The sequence below is a fragment of the Giraffa tippelskirchi genome, chromosome 6 (genome assembly GCF_054371585.1).
Source record: "Giraffa tippelskirchi isolate mGirTip1 chromosome 6, T2T-mGirTip1v1.2.pri, whole genome shotgun sequence".
Taxonomy (NCBI): domain Eukaryota; kingdom Metazoa; phylum Chordata; class Mammalia; order Artiodactyla; family Giraffidae; genus Giraffa; species Giraffa tippelskirchi.
The window spans coordinates 131,878,369-131,904,555 of NC_137280.1; the positions used below are offsets into that span (position 1 = coordinate 131,878,369).

The 26,187-nt window shown below is 39.8% G+C and overlaps 2 protein-coding genes across 3 annotated transcripts in view; one reads left to right on the forward strand and one right to left on the reverse strand.

Annotated features, from left to right (window-relative positions):
- SPINK5 (serine peptidase inhibitor Kazal type 5) overlaps positions 1-26,187 on the forward strand; it is a 345,077-nt gene that overhangs the window by 74,658 nt on the left and 244,232 nt on the right. The window contains exons 3-4 of one of the 2 annotated variants that reach the window (XM_081495652.1): positions 12,826-12,994; positions 17,045-17,220. The exons of the other annotated variant lie outside the window; for it this stretch is intronic. The gene's annotated coding sequence lies outside the window, so the exon portion shown is untranslated. The remainder of the gene's footprint in view (positions 1-12,825; positions 12,995-17,044; positions 17,221-26,187) is intronic. 2 annotated transcript variants of the gene reach the window in all.
- On the reverse strand, positions 15,540-25,520 carry C6H5orf46 (chromosome 6 C5orf46 homolog). The gene is made up of 3 exons (XM_081495663.1): positions 25,451-25,520; positions 19,813-19,960; positions 15,540-15,655 (listed from the first exon to the last, which is right to left on the reverse strand). The coding sequence occupies exons 1-3, from the start codon at positions 25,518-25,520 to the stop codon at positions 15,607-15,609; spliced, it is 267 nt and encodes an 88-aa protein (XP_081351789.1). The 3' UTR covers positions 15,540-15,606.

The following is a 26,187-nucleotide window of genomic DNA, read 5'->3' on the forward strand; positions in this document are numbered from 1 at the left end:
CCAGTATTCTTGCCTGGAGAATCCCATGGACAGAGGAGACTGGTGGGCTAAAGTCCAAAGGGTAGCAAAGAGTCAGACATGACTGAACCAACTTGGCACACACGCATTTTCATACTTATATCAAAATCTTCTTTCTCAACTGTGAAATCAGATTGATAGGGACCTGATCTTACTTACTGATAGGGACCTGATCTTACTTATGTCTGTATTCTCAGCACATAGTACAGAGTCTGTAGGTGGTGAATGTTGGGTTAGTGTTTATTGAATGGATGGATTTCTTTCTGTTATATTTTATCTTGTTGGGTTGATCCTTTTGTTCTCTCCTATCAGTTGTATTAGTAAGCTGTTCATTTCTCCTAGTTTGCTTCATTTTACATATTTAAGAAAGATGATGATGCTTTTATTCAAGGTGCTAAATGGAGAAGCCTGGAGCAAGAGTTCTGTTTCACCAAGTTTTAAGTGATAAATGTAACACAGCAGTCTGAAGGTTTTTTTTTTTTTCTGGGGGTATATCAAAGGGAAGGAGTTAGTTATGAAGAACAGACTATGTGAGCGAACATAGGCAGGGCCTGATGATAAACATTTGGCAGAAGTTGATAAAATTTATTATCAAAGTGACAACACCAAATGCTATCAGGCATATAGAAAAACTGGATCACTCATACATTGCTGGTGTGAATGTAAAGTGGTACAGCTACTCTGAAAAAATATTTTCACAGTTTCCTTTAAAAACTAAGCATGGAACTACCATACAGCCCAGCAATTGTACTCCTAGGCATTTATCCAAAGAAATAAAATTTATGTTTATTCAAAAACCTGTACACAAATGTTCATGGCAGTTTCATTTGTAATAGTTAAAACCTAGAAACTATCCAGTTGTCATTCAATGGAAGAATGGTTAAACAAACTGCTATATATTTATCTACAGAATTGGAATACTACCAGCAATAAACAGAGAAGGAACTATGGATACACATAACAGTCTGGATGAATGTTCGGAGAATTATGCTAAAAAAAGTGAATTATGTGGAAAAAGTCAATCTCCAAAAGCTAAATACTGTGTAAGTCCGTTATATAAACATAAACACTCTCAAAATGACAAAGTTATAGAAAAGGAAAACAGATTTTTGAGTTCCAGGGGTTAAGAAGCAGACAGGAGTAAGAGGGAAGATCCCATGAGAAATGTTTATGGTGATAGAAATGCTTTGTATTTGTATGGATTGATGTCAATACACTGGTTTTGATATTGTAGCATCATTTTGCAAGAAACTTAGTAGAGAATATGGGGCTTCCATGGTGGCTCAAATGGTAAAGAATCTGCCATCAATTCAGGAGACCCGGATTTGATCCCTGGGTCACGAAGATCCCCTGGAGAAGGGAATGGCTACCCACTCCAGTATTCTTGCCTGGAGAATCCCATGGACAGAGGATCCTGGCAGGCTATGGTCCATGGGGTCGCAAAGAGTCAGACATGACTGAAGTGACTTAGCACACATTGGGAAGATAATCAGATTATAGAAATACATATTATATGCAATTTAATTAATATAAGCTATATAACTATGGTATATTATACATGTATATACACATGTGTATAATTATATATACATGTATCTATATGTGTATAATTACATCAGTTCAGTTCAGTCACTCAGTTGTGTCTGAATCTTTGAGACCCCACGGACAGCAGCACACCAGGCTTCCCTGTCCATCACCAACTCACAGAGCTTGCTCAAATTCATGTCCATTGAGTCAGTGATGCCACCCAACCATTTCATCCTCTGTCATCCCCTTCTCCTCCTGCCTTCGATCTTTCCCAGCATCAGGGTCTTTTCCAGTGAGTCAGTTCTTCCTATCAGGTGGCCAAAATATTGGAGCTTCAGCTTCAGCATCAGTCCTTCCAATGAATATTCAGGACTGATTTCCTTTAGGATTTACTGGTTGAATCTCCTTGTGTTCCAAGGGACTCTCAAGAGTCTTCTCCAACAGTACAGTTCAAAAGCATCAATTCTTTGGTGCTCAGCTTTATTTATACATTACTACTGAGAAAACCATAGCTTTGACTAGATGGACTTTGTCAGTAAAGTAATGTCTCTGCTTTTTAATATGCTGTCTAGGTTTGTCATAGATTTTCTTCCAAGGAACAAGCATCTTTTAATTTCATGGGTGCAGTCACCATCTGCAGTGATTTTGGAGCCCAAGAAGATAAGGTCTGTCACTGTTTCCATTGTTTCCCATCTATTTACCATGAAGTGATGGAATATGTAACCTTAATCCCTTTCTTCCATAAATCCAACAAACTACAAGAAACCCATTCTTAGTTTTCAAAACATTTTTGGAACATTTAAAAGCAACCAGGATTTCCCTGGTGGTCCAGTGGTTAGGACTCCATGCTTCTACTGGAGGGGGCATGGGTTCGATCCCTTGTTGGGGAACTAGGATCCCATATGCCCTGTGGCCAAAAAATAAAAAAAACCATGCATACGTGAATAAGCCAACTTTATTTAAACTGACATCTATGTGAATATTTAAATCATTTCTAGTATATTTTTTGTTACTTTGAAGAGTTCTACATATTTGCATTTATTTTTCTGTTTATATTTTCAGAAAAATCTTGGAAGTAGAAATGCAATGCCAAGAATTTTTTAGTGTTTAAAATTTTGATAGCAGCTGACAAAGTTCCATGTAAAAAGAGCAACTGGGATCTGAGGTTATTTAAGTCAGAGAAGATCCATTCCCAAAGATGAATTAGGGACCCAAGACAAGGCTTCTGGTATAATTGTTCTGCCTGAAAAAGCGATAAATTCCTCTACTGGCTTGATACGTTGGAGGGTCAGGATATGCACTATATGACATACTATTTCTGGCCTCCGTTTTTAAGTCAAGTAATACAAACAAACAGATAAGAAAGTAAAACTTGCTACATTTATGTAATGCTTGGAAAGGAACCGGCTGAAAAGCTTGCAGGCTTTTGAAGCAGATTGAAGACAGTAGGGGGCGCGCATAGGTCGTTCAGTTCAGTTCAGTTCAGTTCAGTCTCTCAGTCGTGTCCGACTCTTTGTGACCCCGTGAATCGCAGCACGCCAGGCCTCCCTGTCCATCACCAACTCCCGGAGTTTACCCAAACTCATGTCCATCAAGTCAGTGATGCCATCCAGCCATTTCATCCTCTGTCGTCCCCTTCTCATCCTGCCCCCAATCCTTCCCAGCATCAGATCTTTTCCAATGAGTCAACTCTTCGCATGAGGTGGCCAAAGTATTGGGGCTTCAGCTTCAACATCAGTCCTTCCAATGAACACCCAGGACTGATCTCCTTTAGGATGGACTGGTTGGATCTCCTTGCAGTCCAAGGGACTGTCAAGAGTCTTCTCCAACACCACAGTTCAAAAGCATCAATTCTTCAGCGCTCAGCTTTCTTTATACTCCAACTCTCACATCCTTACATGACTACCGAAAAAACCATAGCCTTGACTAGATGGACCTTTGTTGGCAAAGTAATGTCTCTACTTTTTAATATGCTATCTAGGTTGGTCATAACTTTGCTTCCAAGGAGTAAACGTCTTTTAATTTCATGGCTGCAGTCACCATCTGCAGTAATTTTGGAGCCCCCCAAAATAAAGTCTGACACTGTTTCCACTGTTTCCCAGTCTATTTCCCATGAAGTGATGAGACCAGATGCCATGATCTTAGTTTTCTGAACGTTGAGCTTTAAGCCAACTTTTTCACTCTCCTCTTTCACTTTCATCAAGAGGCTTTTTAGTTCCTCTTCACTTTCTGCCATAAGGGTGGTGTCATCTGCATTTCTGAGGTTATTGATATTTCTCCCAGCAATCTTGATTCCAGCTTGCGCTTCTTCCAGACCAGCGTTTCTGATGTTGTACGCCACATATAAGTTAAATAAGCAGGGTGACAATATACAGCCTTGTCGTACTCCTTTTCCTACTTGGAACCAGTCTGTTGTTCCATGTCCAGTTCTAACTGTTGCTTCCTGACCTGCATACAGGTGTCTCAAGAGGCAGGTCAGGTGGTCTGGTATTCCCATCTCTTTCAGAATTTTCTACAGTTTATTGTGATCCATACAGTCAAAGGCTTTGGCGTAGTCAATAAAACAGAAATAGATGTTTTTCTGGAACTCTCTTGCTTTTTTGATGATCCAGCAGATGTTGGCAATTTGATCTCTGGTTCCTCTGCCTTTTCTAAAACCAGCTTGAATATCTGGAAGTTCATGGTTCACGTATTGCTGAAGCCTGGCTTGGAGAATTTTGAGCATTACTTTACTAGCGTGTGAGAAGAGTGCAATTGTGTGGTAGTTTGAGCATTCTTTGGCATTGCCTTTCATTGGGATTGGAATGAAAACTGACCTTTTCCAGTCTTGTGGCCACTGCTGCATTTTCCAAATTTGCTGGCATATTGAGTGCAGCACTTTCACAGCATCATCTTTCAGGATTTGAAATAGCTCAACTGGAATTCCATCACCTCCACTAGCTTTGTTCGTAGTGATGCTTTCTAAGCCCCACTTGACTTCACATTCCAGGATGTCTGGCTCTAGGTGAGTGATCACACCATCATGATTATCTGGGTCATGAAGATCTTTTTCGTATGGTTCTTCTGTGTATTCTTGCCACCTCTTCTTATATCTTCTGCTTCTGTTAGGTCCATACCATTTCTGTCCTTTATTGTGCCCATCTTTGCATGAAATGTTCCCTTGGTATCTCTAATTTTCTTGAAGAGATTTCTGGTCTTTCCCATTCTATTGTTTTCCTCTATTTCTTTGCATTGATTGCTGAGGAAGGCTTTCTTATCTCTCCTTGCTATTCTTTGGAACTCTACATTCAAATGGGAATATCTTTCCTTTTCTCCTTTGCTTTTCGCTTCCCGTCTTTTCACAGCTGTTTGTAAGGCCTCCTCAGACAGCCATTTTGCTTTTTTGCATTTCTTTTCCATTGGGGATGGTCTTGATCCCTGTCTCCTGTACAATGTCGCGAACCTCCATCCATAGTTCATCAGGCACTCTGTCTATCAGGTCTAGTCCCTTAAATCTATTTGTCACTTCCACTGTATAATCATAAGGGATTTGATGTAGGTCATACCTGAATGGTCTAGTGGTTTTCCCTCCTTTCTTCAATTTAAGTCTGAATTTAGCAATAAGGAGTTCATGATCTGAGCCACAGTCAGCTCCCGGTCTTGTTTTTGCTGACTGTATAGAGCTTCTCCATCTTTGGCTGCAAAGAATATAATCAATTTGATTTCAGTGTCGACCATCTGGTGATGTCCATGTGTAGAGTCTTCTCTTGTGTTGTTGGAAGAGGGTGTTTACTATGACCAGTGCGTTCTCTTGGCAAAACTCTATTAGCCTTTGCCCTGCTTCATTCTGTACTCCAAGGCCAAATTTGCCTGTTATGCCAGGTGTTTCTTGACTTCCTACTTTTGCATTCCAGTCCCCTATAATGAAAAGGACATCTTTTTTGGGTGTTAGTTCTAAAAGGTCTTGTAGGTCTTCATAGAACCGTTCAACCTCACCTTCTTCAGCATTACTGGTCAGGGCATAGACTTGGATTACTGTGATATTGAATGGTTTGCCTTGGAAACGAACAGAGATCATTCTGTCATTTTTGAGATTGCATCCAAGTACTGCATTTCGGACTCTTTTGTTGACCATGATGGCTACTCCATCTCTTGTAAGGGATTCCTGCCCACAGTAGTAGATATAATGGTCATCTGAGTTAAATTCACCCATTCCAGACCATCTTAGTTAGCTGATTCCTAGAATGTCAATGTTCACTCTTGTCATCTCCTGTTTGACCACTTCCAATTTTCCTTGATTCTCGGACCTAACTTTCCAGGTTCCTATGAAATATTGCTCTTCCCAGCATTGAACCTTGCTTCTATCACCAGTCCCATCCACAACTGGGTGTTGTTTATGTTTTGGGTCCATCCCTTCCTTCTTTCTGTAGTTATTTCTCCACTGATCTCCGGTAGCATATTGGGCACCTACTGTCCTGGGAAGTTCATCTTTCAGTGTCCTATCTTTTCGCCTCTTCATACTGTTCATGGGGTTTTCAAGGCAAGAATACTGAAGTGGCTTGCCATTCCCTTCTCCAGTGGACCACATTCTGTCAGGTCGTTCAGTTCAGTTCAATCACTCAGTCATGTCTGACTCTTTGAGACCTCATGAATCACAGCACACCAGGCCTCCCTGTCCATCACCAACTTCCAGAGTCTACCCAAATCTATGTCCATTGAGTCGGTGATCCAACCATCTCATCCTCTGTCATCCCCTTCTCTTCCTGCCTTCATTCTTTCCCAGCATCAGGGTCTTTTCCAATGAGTCAACTCTTCACATCAGGTGGCCAACGTATTGGAATTTCAGCTTCAACATCCATCCTTCCACTGAACACCCAGGACTGATCTCCTTTAGGATGGACTGGCTGGATCTCCTTGCAGTCCAAGGGACTCAGCAACATCAAAGAAAACATTTTATTTGTTACATATTATCTATTGAAGATATATGATAAGAAATATCGGCACCTTCTATTGTATCAAATTTTTCACTGGTGAACACACCTAGATGAAAATTATCTATGATCGTCCTTTCTAGTAACTACCTATGGCTTTATTTTGAGCATTTTAAAAAGGTGCATTCTTTGCCACTAGCTAGGTGTGTGTCTCTGTCTAATGAGAGCTTGTTTCCTGATTGAATGATAGTAACCACTAACATGACTAAAAGTTATAGTAGTGGTGGTTGGTTATTGATTATGTCCTCTATGTATTTTTAATTCAAGTGGTGAATGAATATTAATTACACTATCTTTGCCAAAAATTGAGCACACAATGGTAAAACAAAATGAACATGGCCCCACAGATTTTGCAATGTGAAGAAAGACAGAAACTGTGCAAGTAAACAGAAGTAAACAGATCATTATGAATTTATGATAAGAACAATGAAAGAAAAGAATAGGATTTTAAGAATAGTAATAGTGACAAGATTATACAATAGTGACTGTTTTATTTTGGGTGGTCAAGGAAGTCCTCTTTTTGGAAATGTCATTTAAGTTGGGACTCGAGGTTATGAAGACTCCATCTTGGCCAAAGAATATTCTGGGTTGAGTTTCCTGAATATGCAAGTATCCTGAGAGCCACAGGCAGTTTTATATCCAATATCCCCATCTCCATCAGTGGCAGCACCACAGGTCCAACTGTGTTAGTCAGACAACTGAGAGTCAGATTGTGTTAGTCAGACAACTTTTGATACTTCCATTTCCATGACACATCATATCCAACTCATCATCTTGTCTTGTCAACCTTGCTTCCTAATATTCTCTTGAGTCCTCCCACATGGCTCCATCTGCACTGATACTCCTTCACCCAAGTCTCTTTCATCTCTTGTAAGAGCTCACTCTGTAGCCCTCAGTCTGATCCTTGCAGCAGCCAAGTGATCTTTTCAAAATTCAACAATGATCATTCTCATTCTACTGCTTCCAACCCTTTGGTGGCTTTCCATTGTTCTCGTAGTTAAGAATGTAATCCTGACCATGCCTGTGAGGTCCTCTAGGCCTAGTGTTTGCTTTTCTCTCCTGCTTTCACTTGTTTCCCAGCCACCTTGAACCTCTGGCACCGAGGATGCCTTTGCCTGTTTGCTCATAAGTACTCCTCTTCATTTACTTCTGCTGAATTTTTTCTCATTATATCCTTGTCATTTTTTTTTTTTTTTCTTTTCCTGGATAACAGCTCAGGTCTAACTATCTTAGGAAAGCCTCCTCCCTGTCCAAGTGAGATACATTTATTAGAGGCTGTAATAGAATCATGTTCCTTCCTTTCTGAGCACGTATCTCAAAAATAATTGTATACTTATGTGTGATTAGGTGATCATTATTTGTCTCTCCCACTTGTTTGTGAGCTCCAAGAGGGCAGAGTCCAGTACCTAGCATAGTACGTGGTGCACAGTAATGTTCAGTAAGTATTCTATGATTAAACGAGTAACATGAATTAATATATACCTATTAGATGATCCATTTTCTAGATAGTCTAGAAGGCATTTTATTTAATGAATGGATAGGAGACTACATTACCTTCAGGTTAGTCTAGTATTAGTCTGCTTTTAAGTTAACACTGCACTCTCCACCCATGTTGGTAAGAGGATTGCAAGTAAGAGGTCTGGAAGCTAGAAGTACCCTGATTTCCCTCACATATTACCCAGAGCTGGAGTGTCCCAGTCATGTGTTTTGGCTTTCCCAAGGCCCAGTACTCACACAAGCCAGCTAGACACACTGAATTGTCAATCGTCGTCTCAGTGTCTGAGACAGGACTGAAAATGTGGTGAGGAACAAATAAGTATTCCAAAGCCTATCTTATAATTCTCGAAAATACAAGCTAATCTGTAGTATCAAAAAGCAAATCAGTGGTTCGCTGTGGCCAGAATAAGAGGTGGTGAAAGGGAGGAATGAATTAAAAATGGAAAGAGAAAACTTTGTGGGGGGTAATGGATATTTTCATTATCTTGATTGTGGTGTTGGTTTTGTGGAGCTGTATATATATATATACTTTTCAAATTGTATACTTTAAATATATGCAGTTTTTATACATCAATTACCCTTCAGTAAAGTTGTAGAAAGTTATTCATACAGTGAGATATATATATATCTCAGCTAATTTTTGTCAATACAACGTCAATTTGAGACAGTAAGAGAATTGTTACACTTTAAGTTTTTTTTTTTGACAATATGCATCATAGTTTAAAAAAAAAAAAAGTCCTTTCATCTAGCATCTTAATTTTTGGAAGTCTTTTATGAAGAAATAAAAACATCTCTGCAAGTGTTTATATATATAAGAATGGTTATTGCAACATGCTATAAGAGCTGAAAAAGTAGAAAAAAATCAATTATGAATGTCCAGCAATAGGGAAATTATAGTGTCTTAAGTTTTGAGCTATCAGGTAGCTTTTCAAGGTTTGTATCCATTTATCTAAAGTAAATACAGTGAGATATTGTTAAATGAGAAGGACAAGCTGCAGAGTAGAGGGCACACACAGACCTCTCTCTGTTTGTATGTACTTTAGGATGGACAAGAGAATGGAGTTCTCCTCCACTGGTTGCTGGGAGGGCTGACTGGGGATAATGGTGTCTGAGTGGGAGATGGTTAACTAGTTTTTCCCTTAGGGTGAGCTTGTTGCTGTTGTTGTTTAGTCACGAAGTTGTGTCCAACTCTTTGCGATCCCCTGGACTGTAGGCCCCCAGGTTCCTCTGTCCATGGGATTATCCAGGTAAGAATCCTGGAGTGAGATGCTATTTCCTTCTCCAACCCAAGCATAGAACCGTGTCTCCTGCATTACAGGGAGATTCTTTACCATCTGAGCCACCAGGAAAGTCCTCTGTGATGAGCTAGAGGGGTGGAATTTTGGGGGAGGTGGGAGGGAGGCTCAAGAAGAGGGGATATATGTATACATATAGCTGATGCGTGTTGTATACCAGAAACTAACACAATATTGTAAAGCTATTATACTCCAATTGAAAAAATAAAAATAAATAAAAAATAGAAAACAAAACAAAAACAAGTGTTCCTGCTGGCTGCAGAGAGGGGTCTTATTGGAGGGTGGGAAGAGAGGTAACATAGGGCAGGAAGAGGAAGTGTGCATTGTAGAGCAGTTGGGAAATTTCAACATCTCTATAGGTTGCTGGAGATCTTAGATATTTGCTTGTGTATTAGTTGCTCAGTTGTGTCCAACTCTTTGCAGCCCCATGGACTGTAGCCCACCAGGCTCCTCTGTCCATGGAATTCTCCAGGCAAGAATACTGGAATGGGTAGCCATTTCCTTCTCCAGGGGATTCCTGACCCAGAGATCAAACCCAGGTGTCCTGCATTACAGGTGGATCCTTTACCATCTGAGCCACCAGGGAAGTCTTACGTATTTCTTTGTAGTGCACCAAATCCAGTACCGATTCGGTGCCTACATTTTTGCCATTGTTATTGGTTTTGTTGTGTTGTGTTTTGCTATTTTACCAGCAAGAAAGAGGGATTTCAAATCATACAACAAACAGATGGAGATAACAACAAAAGCTCTGATAGGGCATGTATCTCTCCCACAGGGAGTACACCAATCATTTTACTTACAGTAAATGCATTTCCTGAGCACAGATTAGGCACTCAGATCTGAAGGAGGATTCTTGGGTCATACGTGTTGGGAAGAAGCAGTCCGCATGTCAGATGCTGAATATAATAGAAATCTTAGATAACTTTAAGATGATGTGATGTTTAAATTTAGCTTAGTTTTGAAATGATAAACAAAATGAAAAGGTAACCTACAGAATGGGAGAAGTGGAAAGTGAAAGTGAAGGTCACTCAGTCGTGTCCGACTCCGCGAATTCATGGACTATACAGTCCATGGAATTCTCCAGGCCAGAATACTGAAGTGGGTAACCTTTCCCTTCTCCAGGAGATCTTCCCAACCCAGGGATCAAACCCAGGTCTCCCACATTGCAGGCAGATTCTTTACCAGCTGAGCCACAAGGGGATCCCCGAATGGGAGAAAATATTTACAAATCTTATATCTGGTAAGGGATTAACTTCCAAAATAGATAAGGAACTCATAGTGATCAATAGCAAAAACAAATTTTTTTTATTAAAAAAATGGGAAAAGGACCTGAAGAGACATTCTTTCAAAGAAGACATAAAAATGGCTGACAGGTATATGACAAGGTGCTCAACATCACTAATCATCAGGGAAATACAAAACAAGGCCATGATGAGATATCATCTCACACCTGTTAGAACTGCTATCATCAAAGATAAGAGATAACACGTGCTGGCAAGGATATGGAGAAAAGGGAACTTTGTGCACTGTTGGTGGGGGTGTAAATTGGTGCAGTCATAAAGGAAAACAGTATGCAGGTTCCTCAAACAAATAAAAACAGAACTACCACAAGATCCGGCAATCCTACTTCTGGATATATATCAAGGGAAATAAAATCATTATCTCAAAGAAATATCTGTACCTCCATATTCATTGCAACATTAGTTACAATAAACAAGACATAGAAACAGCCTGTGCCTGTCAATGGATGAATGGATAAAGATGTGGTGTGTGTGTATATATACATATATATACACACATATATATATGTAATATTGTTCAACCTTAGAAAAGAAGGAAATCCTGCCATTTGCAACAATGTTTCCCTCATAGCTCAGTTGGTAAAGAAGTTACCTGCAGTGTATGAGACCTGTGTTTGATCCCTAGGTTGGAAAGATCCCCTGGAGAAGGAAATGGCAGCCCACTCTAGTATACTTGCCTGGAAAATACTTTGGACAGAGGAGCCTGGAGGCCTACAGTCTATGGTGTCGCAAGAGTTGGGCATGACTGAGTGGCTAAACCACCAGATGAATTGTGATGATGTTATGCTGAAGTGAAGTAAATTAGGCAAGAATACTGGAGTGAATAGCCGTTCAATTCTCCAGCGGATCTTCCTGATCCAGAAATCAAACTAGGATCTCCTGAATTGCAGGCAGATTCTTTACCAGCTGAGCTATCAGGGGAGCTCAAGTTAGACAAAGGAAGACAAATATTGTATGACCTCATGTATATATGAAATCTTAAAAAAAGGGAAGTCATTCAAGTAGAGAGTAAATTGGTGGTTGCCAGGGCCAGAGGAGGTGGTGAGAGAAATGGGTGAAGCTGGTCAAAGTTTACAAACTTCCAGTTATAATATCAATAAGTTGGGGATCTAATATACAGCATGGTGCTACAGTTAATAATACTGTATTGTGTACTTGAAAGTTGCTAAGAAAGTAAATCTTAAAAGTTCTCACTATACGGACTTCCCTGGAAGTCCAGGGGTTAAGAATGCACTTTCACTGCAAGAGGCATGGGGGTCCATCCCTGGTCAGGGAACTAAGATCCCACTTGCTGCACATGGCCAAAGAATAAATTAAAAAATAAAATTAAAAAAAAAGTAACCATGTGAGGTCATGAATGTGTTCACTAACCTTTTCATGGTAATCATTTTGCAGTATACATGTCTATCAAATCAACACATTGTACATCTTAAATTTACACAATGTTATATGTCTATTAAATGTCAATGGAGTTGGGAATAAAAAGAAACTGGAAGTCTCTGGAAAATGCAGAGGTGGGTTATCTAAATTTATGGTAGAAAGTAATGTATTTTTCAGTATTTAGTAGGTATTCACTCTTTGCTTAGCTATCTGCATTATGAAAGTTTCTTTGTGTTGCATGCACACCTATCCTGGCTTAAAGGAAGACGAACAAACAAAAGATTTATTGAACATACACTGGAGTAATGCTTGGGAAGAACAGGATCCAGGACAGAAGCACATAGATCTTTTATTCTGGACTAGAGTGCTATATGCTGTAGTGCTGTAGAGTGCAATTAACGCCATAATTGTCATTGTGCTTTATGGTTTCAGTCTTGTCTTAGTGTCCACATTGAATAATTCTGGGAGAATCTTCCTGGCCCACTTGGGTCAGATTTGACAGTGGTTCAATACTTTATGACCAAGTGGGCAAGAACCACACCAATGGCCACTGAGGACCCACATCTGTGTAACAGGGTTGTAGAAGAAATGAAAAGACTGCACTAGACTTGCCAAAATTCTTCCATCCACTCTTTTCAAATGTCTTCAAGGGCACTCTGCTATTCCATGAGAGTAACAAAGACTGGTGGGAGTAGTGGTTTAGTTGCTAAATCACGTCTGACTGTTGCAACCTCACCAGGCTCCTCTGTCCCTGAGGTTTTTTCAGGCAACCCTGAAATGGGTTGCCATTTCCTTTTACAATAATCTTCCTGATCCTGTGTTTCTCCTGTGTTGCAGGTAGATTCTTTACTGCTGAGCCACTGCTGCTGCTACTGCTGCTGCTAAGTCGCTTCAGTCGTGTCCGACTCTGTGTGACCCCACAGACGGCAGCCCACCAGGGCTGAGCCACTAGGGAAACCCAGTGAAGACTGTGGAACACCAATAACCTTGTTAATTTTTTTTAAAGGTCAGATTTTAGTTTACTAGCCCAACAACATGGGTTCAGATTTTCTGAAAGACTTTTCCAAAAAGGATTTATGAAACTTTTAACACTGAAATTTCATACATTTTTAGGGATTAAGGGCTTGTTCTTTGGAGTCAGGTTCAAATCCTTTTTCTGTCATTTACTGGTTCTGAGACTTTGGACTTACATTATCTGAAATTTAGTTCTCGTAATTTGAAATATAATAATAATTTTTATATATTTCATATTTTTTGCATCATTAAAAACTGTAAACATGTTCTGGAAAAATTACTTCTACCAACAACAACCTTAATGAACTAGGATTTGTGACCCATGGTGAACATATTTATTTTGACTTCTAGAAGCAAAATTGCAAAGTCAGGATGTTCAGAATAAGCTGTGTTTGGTTGAAGCCAGGGCCTGAATTCTGAGCACTTTCTGGGAGCTGCTTTGAGCCCTCTGTCCTGGAGGACTTGTGAAACAGAACTGGAAAAGCAGGATTTGCTTGCCCTTGGCTTATTCTGGAGCCATGTAGGTGTGTCCTTAGAAACAAACCAGACACAGGGAAACAATTACCAGCTAGAGAGGGCTTAAGACCTAGGAAAAACACATTTTTATGTCTCTGTACTGCAGAACATGAAATGATTTATTATAATGAAATCAGCTATAATATATATTTGAAAAAACAAGCAACAGCAACAAAAATGAAAATGCAAGATAAATGAGGCAAGAATCAATAACAGGGATGAAGGGAGAAGGCACATATATTAAACACTGGGATAAATGAGTCATCAGTTTTTCTTTGAGTTTCTGGATAGACAGGAAAAATAAATGAAATAGACCAAGCTACATAAATCTTATAACCAGAAATGAGGAAGCAGTCCTTAGGGAAGGCTTATTTTTTTTCTTGCTCTAAATTCTAAAAGAAACATTTCCCATCAGGTTTCATGGAGTAGATACTGCTGTTTTGCTCATTGGTTACTTAAGGATTTCCTATGAAATTTATTTTTTCTAGCTCCCTCCTGAGGAAGTTCTGACTCAGCAAGTCTAAACATGTCATCTAGTGTGTCAGTTACACTTTTTTCTTAATTAAAAAATGTACATAGATACTGAGAATTTGCAAAGTGCTTTCCCATCTTTTACTTCTCTTATAACCTTAGTGAGATTCATCGGATTCTTATTTTAATGCAAGAAAGGTGTGTTAAATGTCAAATGACTTAAGACACTGGGAGACTTGAATCCCCATGATTTCAAGTGATGCAGGACATTAGGAGGTAAGATTGTAAGGCTATTAACATAAGGAAATTGTGTCAATGTGATTAGGCAGAGGTTGTGAGGATCTCAGATTAATTAGGTGTCTGATTATTAGATGATTTGTTTGTGAGAACTTGCCCCTTTTGGCTCATTATCTGAGACTGTATACGGAAATGTACTCACTTTCTTTTTAAAGCCCTGCTGGTGCCCATTCCTTCCTCCAGGTCTTCCTTTTTATATCCTTTCTACAACGCATATCCACGGCACTTGTACATAGAACTTGACCGTCTCCCTGCACAGTCCTGGAGCACACTGTACTAGGTGACAGTCCAAACTAGAAACTTCTTGATGATGGGACAGTGTTATTTATCTTGGCAGCATTGACGGAATTTGACACATCGTAGGCATGGGTTAAATGAGCGTTAAAGGACTGTGTAAGAAAGAGGCATATGTTATAGGAGAAAGATGGTTTATTTATATATCTACTTATAGATATATAAATATACAACCCAGAGATGTATATAACACAACTAACCAAAGGCGTAGTGTATTATTTCTATGGGCAGCGTGTCTAAAATCACACAGCTTAGTCACTGTTCTCTGTTCTCCAGTGAGCTCTATTGCTTAGTGGTGGAGCACGAACTATGGACTCAGGCTGCTTAAATTCAGATCACATTAGTTAAGCTCCCTGAGCTTTGGTTTCCCTATTTATAAAATTTTAGAATGACAATACCTATCTTTCATAGAGAATGTTAGAATTAAATTAGGTAACACATACACAGCATTTAGCTTAATGCCTAAACCTAAACCTAAAACTAAACTAGTTCATGATAGTTACTTACAGAATTCCTTTCCCAGATCTAACATTTCTGTATTTATATTTCGATATCCATTCTCAAGAGAGAACTGGATAAGGACCCAGCAGGTATCTCTGAACACAAACAAGGCTGTTTTCGTATAAATTAGAGAGCTTACTAGTTCTTTCCGCTGGAATTAGTTTCTGTAAATCTTATCCTCATGAGTAACTAACTACATGATTTCATTGGTCCTTAGACTTTAGTGCATATAAGCTCCTCCTTTCACAGGTGGAACTTGCACAAATCAAGCTCCAAGCGGAGTTGGGACAAAACCAGCTGATCTCACTTCAGTGCTTACTTGTTTCACCCCATGATTGTGCTTCTTCCCTTAAGAGAGTCTTACTAAGTCTGTGATTTTGAGATAATAAAAATACATCTATTTAAAATTATTTTTAAAAAAACAATGCAAGAACAAAGCAAAAACACAACAACACACCTTTTCTGCTTATGTTCAGTATACTATTTTTTGGTTGTAAGTTTTTAAGTTAAAATCACCTGAGAAAGTCACTTTGATGAATGTTCTCCTTGTTTATCACCATGTTCCCAAAATTCTCTTGAAAAAAAATAGAGAAAAAAATGAATTATGATTTAGACTGATCAGGAATGTTAAAAAGATCACTAAGTTATAATATTTGAGCAATACTTTTCTTCTCCAGGTTTTCCTATGTCGTAAAATCATAAGATCTAAGATTTCTACAGTAGTTCATATTTGACAAGCCATGCATGCATAATTATCTCTTTAATTCTGCCAAGAAATCTTTTAGTTTGGTGTCTAGTCTTATATAAACTCTATAAAGACAGATATTTTGATCTATTTGTTTCATAATACATCCCCAATACCTAAAACTATCTGGCATATAGTATGGATTAATAAATATTTGTTGAATAGGTAAGTGATGAATTTTAATCTTTTTACATATGAAAAGACCTCTGAAGCTCATAGAGATCAAACAACCTGTTCAAGTCACATGGCTGGTAAATTGCAAAGCAGAGTCTAAAACTTAGGTCTCCAGAAACATGAATTAATGCCAGAGGTTTCTATACAGTTTAAGGATTGGCTGTGGGGTAGCTGTTAAGAAGGTAAAAGAAAAAATATGGTCTGTGAGGATATTCTTATCTAGTGGAGAAAACAGATGCATTCAGAGACAAATAATTTAAAACAGTGAGGTAAGAAAAGCCATATGCCTCCATAAAGCCTTTGCAGGAATTTGCCTTCCTGCAAAGGCATTATGAAATCCCAGTATCTAAATATCTGAATTTTCTAATTGTAGGGGTCTGTGACATCTTCACAGATCTTGTCTTTGGACTGGATTTTACAAAATGATTAGACTTAGCAGGTGAACAGAGTGGAGCTGGAGTTTGAGGGTGAGGCACTGATGACAGAAAATCATGTGCAAAGATAACTGGAGATTTAAACAAACATCTGTTCTAAAACAGAAATTACTTGTCACTGGGGCATCAGGTGTTTGGCTTCAGAAGTGAGAGATGCAACTGAAAGCTATATTGGCATCAGGGAAGGCCCTTTAGCATCAGCTGATGCATTTGCTCTGATTTTGCAGGCAATGGAAGTTCACTGAGAGGGTTTCAAGCATGGCAGTGATAGAATCAAATTTGTAGATGGGTAGAGGATGGGTTGGAGTGGGGAGAGACAGAAACAGTGTAACTAATGATAGATCTAATGAGAAGAGCTCTGGAAAGAGATGATGAAGGACCCAACTAGCCCTACTAGTCAGTGGAGTTGAAGAAAAGGAATGGTGTAGGAAGAAAAACTTGCTGTTTAGTCACTAAGTTGTGTCCAACTCTGCAACCCCATGGACAATAGACCACCAGGCTCCTCTGTCCATGGGATTTCCCAGGCAAGAATACTGGATTGGGTTGCCATTTCCTTCTCCATGTGATCTTCCTGACCCAGGGATTGAACCCACATCTCTTGCATTGGCAGGTGAATTCTTTACTGCTGAGCCACCCGGGAAGCCCTAAGAAAAACTTAGAAAATTTAGCAACTAGATGGAAGTGGTGATGAGCAAGAAGAATCAAAGAAGACCTGAAGTGTCTAGATTCTGCATAGATGGAAATGTGACTTACTGAGATAAGGAAAAAATGAAGAGGAGCAGGTTTGTAAGTGAGATGATGGGATTGGGTTTAGACCAGCTGAATTTGATGTACTGACGAAAACCTAGATAAAGGTTTTTGTAGCAACCCATGAATTGTTACATTCTGTAGCTCAGGGAAAAGAATGCAATAGACATCTGTATTAGGAACACATCAGACTGTAAGTAATATTCCTAATGTGGAAGCTGTGATGTGAAAAATCAGGGAGGCTCTACATTTGGAACCTTGAGTAGCAATGATATTTAAGGGGCAGATGCATGAAAAGTCAAATAGAATAAGAAAGAAAGGCTTGTGGTAGGGAGAGAACAAGGAAAATGTTGTGTCATGGAAACCTGGGGGTCAGGGTGAAATTCACAGGAATTGGAGGCTTCTCAAAGGGCCGGAGGAATTAAGAATATGGATATTTTTAGATCAGTGGTGACCAGAATGCAGTTCATATAGCTCTAAGTTTACCCAGAGGGTAAGTGAAGGGAGTGAGCTGGTCTATTCACTGTCCTGAAAGCACATACCCAGCATTTGTTACGTGCTTGACACGATATGTAGGCATCAGATACACAAGAGTAAACAAAGCAAAACTTTTATCTTTATGAAGTTCCATCATTCTTGTCATTCTCTCTTCTAATCAAATCTCATCGAGTCCTTTAAGACCCAAAGTACATCTTGCTTTTGCCAGCAACACTCCCCTAAGCATGCTTGCCCAGTGCCAGCTCCTTTCCTTGGATCCTTCACTGTGAGGGTTGACTGACATTTTAGTTATCACTAAATATGCTCATGTCATCTTATACAATAAGTACTGCAATTTCTTTGAGGAGACTTCTAGACTTAAGTCTAGATTGTTTCCTTCACAATTCCTCCCCCTACTTTCCTAAGCACACATTAAGTTCTTAGGTATAGTTCTTGAGGGTCTCTTCCCACTCCCCATCCTCTGCTGTATTTATGGTATTTTCTTGCACAGAGGGAGGGCAGCTAGATGTGTTTCCTTGAGCAAGGACTGTTGTGTCTTTAATGAAGACCCCTCAAGTTTGAGTTAACAGGGAAAACAAGTGCTATTTTATAATATAGCTAGGGAATTCCCCAGGGAAGGAATTAAAGGAATTATTATTGTTATGATTCTTTGCACTGCTATTGTTATGATTTATAACAATTTGAATTCAACTGGAGTCTAATCTGTACTTTGTAGATGAAGAGTGTTGCTCTTATTCTTTTCCTTGTCAGTTTTTTCCTTGTTTACTTGAACAATCGTGGGAACTCGACAGTTGCAAAAGCAACCATGATAGGAAAAATGAAAACACAGAATAAACACCTTTAAGTTTTAACAGTTTCTTCTTGATTGTATGCAGACTCCTGCCCATTCACCTGATTGTAATATATCAATTTAAGCAGATCGGGCATTACAAAATGGCCCCTGATCACTTCTATACAGAAGTGGCCCTTAATCTGTCACCAGTTATAGACTATTTTGAGAATTTTATAAAGTTAGAAGCACTGTCCCTAGAAAAATAGAAAGATTCACATCTACACAAAATGTGAATATAAGTTTAAAGGTGATGGGGACCTTTAAGACCCAGCCATGTAGCTCAGAGTAGCCAATCAATGGTTAATCAATATTAGAATAACCTGTAAGGTTGTTAAAATGCAAACCTACAGCTTTGCCCCAGGAAGGTGCGACATGGGGTGAAGGGGTCCGCGTTTTTCAGGTTCTCCAGGAGATTCTTAAGCAGGTAAGTAATGGTCTATACTTTGTCAAACTCTGCTTAGGGTGTTGTGAAGAGAGAATTAGAGAGCAGAGTCTCAGAGAGGTTAGCACCTAGAAATTCAGGAAAAGAAATTAGACCCTGGCAAGCTGAACTGGGAGAGGTTAATGTCAGGAGAATGAAGAACAGGGTGAAGTAGATATAGAAACCAGAGCTATGTAGATCTAGGTAGGATGTATTAGGAGTTGGGCACGGGAGCTTAGAAGCAGGTTGAAAATCACGGGAAGATTATGGGTTGTGGAATTTGCCAGCAAGGCAGTCTCTCAAGATCAAAGCAAACCCTCCCTCCTAAGAGAGGTTCTCTAGGTTGCCTTGGAGGAGAGATAGCTACTGTGTCTGCTAACCCTCCTAAATTACTCAAACTAGAAAATAAAGAGAATTCCTCATACCCCTTACTACTGAGCACATCCCTACCCACCACCTTCATCAGAGAATTACTGTGTCTGCATTGGGTGGGTCCTTTATTCCTTTAACTTTACAGATTAGCCAACTGAGGCACACAGAGAGGGAGAGTCTAACCACAGATCACCCAGTAAGTAGCACCTGTGTCAAGACCAGAACCTAGTTTTCTGCCTGTTGGTCTGGTGCTCTTCTTCCCCACTACTTGGTCCTGGAATAAAACATATTTTATGGATCCCCTTGTTTCATAAATTTCTTGGGAATGTTCCCACCCCCAAAGAGTTTAGGGAAATCCAGACAGATGCAAATATATGTTAAGGTAAGCAGTGTTTCAATTAAAACAGTACATTGGTATGCATGTAATTTTGTTTCTCACTCATTTTAATGCAATGTGGTCATTACCAACAGCCAACTGGACAAAAGCAAGGTTTGTCTCAGTGCTTACGTGCTCCTCGTCATGGAGCGGAGGATGAACTCCACCGCATTCTCAATAATCTCCGAGCCCAAAAGGTTTAGAAAATTTGGGAACTCTGGCTCTGAATTTTTGCCTGAGTCATGTGGCTGCTCATCTGGCTTGCCCTCTGGTTTGTCATCTGAAAAACAAAACGGAATCTCGAGGTTGATTTTCCGCAAAAAGATAAGGAAGTTTCTTTCATTGTAAGGAATCCAAGGGCCCTTTATAACCCCCCCCAATTATATAACCTCATATAATTATATTTATGGCACATCTAATGTCTTCCTATTGTCTTCATGTGCATTATGCCATTTATTCCTAAAACAGCAGACCCACAGATATTGATGCTTAGGTAGACATGGGTTCTCTTTCTGGATGAGAAAACTGAAGCTCACAGAAGTTGTTACTTGTTCAGAGTTAAAGCAGCTAGTAAACACCAGTGCTGGGACTGAAATACAGGATTCTTGGTTTTAATGTGTTTTTCTCATGTAGTCCCTGGACCTCTGGAAGTGATAATGAGGAGGATGATATAATAATAGGTAGCATTTGCTGAGCACATAGGACAGGCAATCCTGGGACAGGCAATCTATGTGCACTGTCTCATTTTAGTCTCCCAGCAACCCTATGAGGGAGGCAACATTATTATCCCAAGTTAAAGGTAAAGAAATGGAAGTTGCGAGAGGTTTAGAAGGGGACCAAAGTCACAGTGTTGAAGTGGTAGGATCAGAATTCAGCCCCATGTTTGCTGCTGCTGCTGCTAAGTCGCTTCAGTCGTGTCCGACTCGGTGCGACCCCATAGGAGGCAGCCCACCAGGCTCCGCCATCCCTGGGATTCTCCAGGCAAGAACACTGGAGTGAGTTGCCATTTCCTTCTCCAGTGCATGAAAGGGAAAAGTGAAAGTGAAGTCGCTCAGTCATATCCGACTCGTAGCGACCCCATGGACTGTAGCCTACCAGGCTCCTCCATCCATGGGATTTTCCAGGCAAGAGTACTGGAGTGGGGTGCCATTGCCTTCTCCAGCCCCATGTTTGTCTGGCATTAAAACCTGGGTTCTAAAGCACTCTGTGATGAACTGCATAGTCTTGGACAAAAAAGGTATGAACTAACTACATGTGTGTTATAAGACTGGAAGTAGTAGTATGATAACAAGGGGAAATTCTGTCATTTGTATCCCAGCATGTGATAGTTCTGTAAATAATGATTTTGCATCTATATGTAATTTTAAGTTTGATCAGTCTTTTGGAGTATGCAGATTTTAACTCACTGGACTCAATCTGAGAACACGGGGTGACTTGCATAGATCTTACAAATAGCAGAAGATGCGATTTTAACTGCGGGTCTCCTACTTTTTAAAAAAGTTTTAATTGGAGGATAATTGTTTTACAATGTGTTGGTTTCTGCCATACAACAACCTAAATCAGTCATAAGTATACATATATCCCCTCCCTCTTGAAAGTTCCTTCCATCCCCCACCCCAACCCCACAGAGCACTGGGTTGAGCGCCTTGTATTACATAGCAAGTTCCCATTAGCTATTTATTTTACATATGGTAATGTATAGGCTTCAGTGTTACTCAATTCGCCCCACCTTCTCCTTCCCCTGCTGTGTCCACAAGTCTGTTCTCTACCTCTGCATGTCTATTCCTGCCCTGCAAATAGGTTCATCAATACCATTTTTCTAGATTCCATATGTATGTGTTAATGTATGATATTTGTTTTTCTGTTTCTGACTTAGTTTATTGTATACAACAGGCTCTAGAGCTCTTACTTTTGATATTTATTCAAGTGCCTTTTGGAATGAGGCCAAAGATCCAGAAAGTGAAGTTGGTGACATGCAAGGTCCCTTGGTGGGTTTGGCTTTGCTTAGTGGTCTAACAGCTTCAGGAGATTAAAAGCAATGAAGAGCGGCATTTAGAAGGTACAAATGGCCTCCCCTTTGGACCCTGGTGTCAGGAAGAAGTAGAACCCTTTATCTTTTGATTTAACTGTAGCCTCACAAGTAGTGCTGGCAGATTTGGTAAACAAAAACACAGATGCCCAGTTAAAACTGAATGTCAGATAAACAACAATATGTTTTTAGTGTAAGAATGACCTGTGAAATATTTAGAACATAACTAAAATAGAAAATTGTTATTTATCTGAAATTCAACTTTAACTGGATGCCTTGTGTTTCATCTGTCAGTCTTACCACAAGTTTTGACTCAAGAAGTCCCACCCTCTAGACAATGTACCCCATGACTCTATAACTAGCTTTTGATGTGGAGGCTATCAATTAGCGAGAAGAGTTGCATTTATATCATATCCTAAAATAGAGACTCTTAGTAAAAAATATGGCTTTCAATTCTGCAAACATTTATTTTTTACTTTGCCACAAAAAAAGATTCAATAGTTTGAGCCCTAAAGATAAGATCAATATACTAACCACCAAGTATTTATTCAGCTGTTGGTTTTTACATTCAATAAATGTTTTTGAGCCTACTATTATGTACATAGCATATGCTGCTACGAGTTAAGGCAAAAATGGATGTATATGGACATGGTCCTTACATAAAGGGCAGGGCAACCACGGAGACCAGAATTGCTTTGTTTTCATTACAGGAAGGGGAAGGAAAGAGAAGGCATACTTGTGATGTGTAGGTACTAGGATGTGCATTCATCACTTTCCTAATCTTTATTCAATTCAATGATAGGATTACAGTTTTATAGGAGAGAAGACAGATGCTCAGAGAAAATAAATGACTCATCTAAAGTCACACATCTAGAAAGTGGATGAGCCAGGGTTTGAACCTATGTGTTTTTTTTTTTCAAATTTCACAGAATATGTTTCTTACATGAAATCCTGCCTTCAAGCAGTTGTTCTCTGGAGACATTTACCAGCTGCAAACGGAAATTCCTTCCATGAAAAATGAGTTCTTTTCTCTGGTTCCTACCTGCCTACTTGCATAACAATTTAATTTTATTATTTTTATTGTAACTTTTCATTTTAACATGATGCTAAGTTTTCAAAATACAAGGAGCCCTGGCTTAGAGTGTATGTGAAGATCAAATCCTTGGCTCTGCTCTTGGATCATATATATAAGAGGTATTACAGTGTTGTGGGTGATGTTTTGAAGTCCTGTATACCTGAGTTTGCTTCTTGTCTTCAGCAAAAAATTCACCACGTAACCAATATTTAATTGCTCTGCCTCTCAGTTTCTTCATTGTGTTCTTGTCAAGATGGAAGGATACTTGATGTATCTTTGTATATCATATATATGTGTATATATTACTGGAGTGGGTAGCCATTCCCTTCTCCAGGGGGTCTTCTCAACCCAGGGATCAAAATAGGTCACTGGCGTTGCAGGCAGATTCTTAACTATCTGAGCCACTGCTGCTGCTAAGTCGCTTCAGTCGTGTCCGACTCTGTGCGACCCCATAGACGGCAGCCCACCAGGCTCCTCCGTCCCTGGGATTCTCCAGGCAAGAATACTGGAGTGGGTTGCCATTTCCTTCTCCAGTGCATGAAAGGGAAAAGTGGAAGTGAAGTCGCTCAGTCGTGTCCGACTCCTAGCGACCCCATGGACTGTAGCCTACCAGGCTCCTCCATCCATGGGATTTTCCAGGCAAGAGCACTGGAGTGGGGTGCCACCGCCCTCTACGTCTGAGCCACTAGGCCAGCCCAAATAAAAGCTACCCCATATTATATTTGAAAGGAGAAAATATTCAACTATTGGCTTTGATAATTTTTTTCTGGTATGTCAAATTTCTTAATTTTTATTGTTTTCCAAAATTTTCAAATTTCTTAATATTTTAGCAGCATTTATTTACATTAATATCTATTGTTTCTTAGTATAATTATAAAGTTCTGAAAAACAATAATGCTGATATTTCTACAGTTTTTGTAGCTTATAAAGTGATTAAAAAAGCACGTTCATTTAACCTGGTGAAGTTGGTAATTATCCTGTTTTACAGATGAGGAAACTGAGGTTCAAAGCAGTGAACTGTTTTAACCAGTTTCAGTGTTCATGAGAGACAGACCTGGGACTGGTCTCTAGAATATAAATATCACTTTTTACTTTATCACAGTGATTACTTAGGGGTAGATGGACACAGCGGGCTTCCCAGGTGGCTCGGTGATAAAGAATCTTCCTGCAACATAGGAGATGTGGGATCAATTCCTGGGTCTGGAAGATTCCTTGGAGAAGAAAATGGCAACCCACTTGAGTATTCTTGTCTGGGAACTCTCATGGACAGAGGAGCCTGGCAGGCTACAGTCCATGGGGTTGCAAAGAGTCAGACATGCCTTAGTGAGTAAAACCAAAACCAAAGAACCAGATGGACACAGTAACCTCTGAGGCCACCCCTGCCGTAGCTCTGTTGGAGTGTCTGCCCACGTGTTGTGCCAGTGGACAGTGGGTGACAGAGGTTGTGAGTTCTGCCAAATTATATTTAGAATAGCTCAAAAGGTTCTATTACTAATTAGCACTGTCTGTATTTTCTGACCTGTCATTCTGAATGGAGACAGATTAAGGGCTCATTGTCTTTGGTAGACCAAAAATTAATTAATGAGACTTCTGCATGCTGCTTGTGGTCCTCTGTGTGCTTGGAACAGACATGAAAGAAGTAGATGCTTTATAATAGAAAGAATCTGAAGACTTGGGTTTCAGTCCCAGATGTGCCACTTCTGCCTGTGTCAATGCTCAAGTAACTTTCCCTCTGCAAGCCTGGTTTATTTATCTGCAAAAAGGGAAATGATAAAACTGTGCATGTTTACTTAAAAGGATTATGAGAATCAAATGAGATAATATGTAACAATAATGGTTAATGTTGGTGTTTATTATGGAATGGTATGTTTTATCTTTAATTTTCATGACAGCTAAATGAGAAAGTTAACTACTGATACTCCCTTTTAAGTGTGAGGCCCATAGAGGTTAAATAGTGTTCCTGAGTCACATTTCTGATTAGTGGTGGAGCCAGGCCCAGGAGTCTTATTCTAGACTCTTCACTTTTGAATATTATTAGTTACTGAGCGACTTCACCTTCCCTTTTCACTTTCATGCATTGGAGAAGGAAATGGCAACCCACTCCAGTGTTTCTGCCTGGAGAATCCCAGGGACAGGGGAGCCTGGTGGGTTCCCGTCTGTGGGGCTGCACAGAGTCGGACACGACTGAAGCAGCAGCAGCAATAGCAGTTACAGTCATTAAAAAAAGAAAACAACAAAAAACAAATGCCCCCAACTTTCAAGGAATTTATAGTATAATAGTGTCACTATATCATGTGAGGATATAGGAGGGGGAACACATGTAAACCCATGGCTGATTCATGTCAATATATGGCAAAAACTATTACAATATTGTAAAGTAATTAGCCCCCAACTAAAATAAATAAATTTATAAAAAAAAGAAAAAAGAAAAAAAATCATTCTAAACTTCATACATTCACTGAGGATAGAGGCTGTAACTGAAGCACATTTGAATAAAAATCCTACTTGCTTTTTGTTAGATCTGCCTCTGTTTCCCAGTCCAGTGCTCTTTCTGCTGTGCCCTAAGTTCTCCTCATTCCTCTGCATGTTCCAGATCAGTGCCACTGACTTCCTCCAGTCATGGCTAACTACTGCACAAGGCATGAGCTGAAACTTAAAGTACTTACCGGCCTGGCAAGTCAGGATTAAGACAAGCAGTCCCCAGACAATTGTCAGCCGAAGCACTGAGACAGCCATGTTTGTAGCAGTGGGTATCAATGCAGATAAATTGTTCAGATGCACCTGAAGTCTTGCTCCATTTATAGGGCATTTATAGCTGACATCATCTGCTATGGAATTTAGGTTGTTGCATAAGATATCAGTACAGATTGCTTCTGAATCTCTACTAATGGGCCCTGCCCTAGCTTTCAAACCAAGAATTTTACAGATAGGAAAAGAAAAACCCTCTTGGTATTTTTAATGTGTGTTTTATAAATGACACTGCAATCATTCTGTTGCAGTTATTTCCGTGCCAGGGTTGACAATTAGGTGAGGATCAGGCGGAATTGCTTTTCAGTGTCAAAGAACAAGCAATAAACCAGTCGGTAAGGTGTGCCTACTCGCCTCCCTGTACACTCTGCTTCCTTCCTTGCTCTGAGCTAGTGACTTGTCCCCACCTGGGCTTGCCCATTCACACCCACATGCTGTGCTCATGCCCTTTGTTTTTCCTGTGTATGTTATCATCTCTATTATCTCCCCTTGCTGCGTCCCCACTTATCCCTCAAGCTTAGGTTCAAATGCCCCCTCTGCAGAACCTCCATCATGGCCATTGCATTACACTCCAGATAGTTGCTCCATCATGTGCCATATATCCTCCTTGACCAGTTATTTGGGAGCTAAGTATTTTGATAGTTTTCTTCTCCTT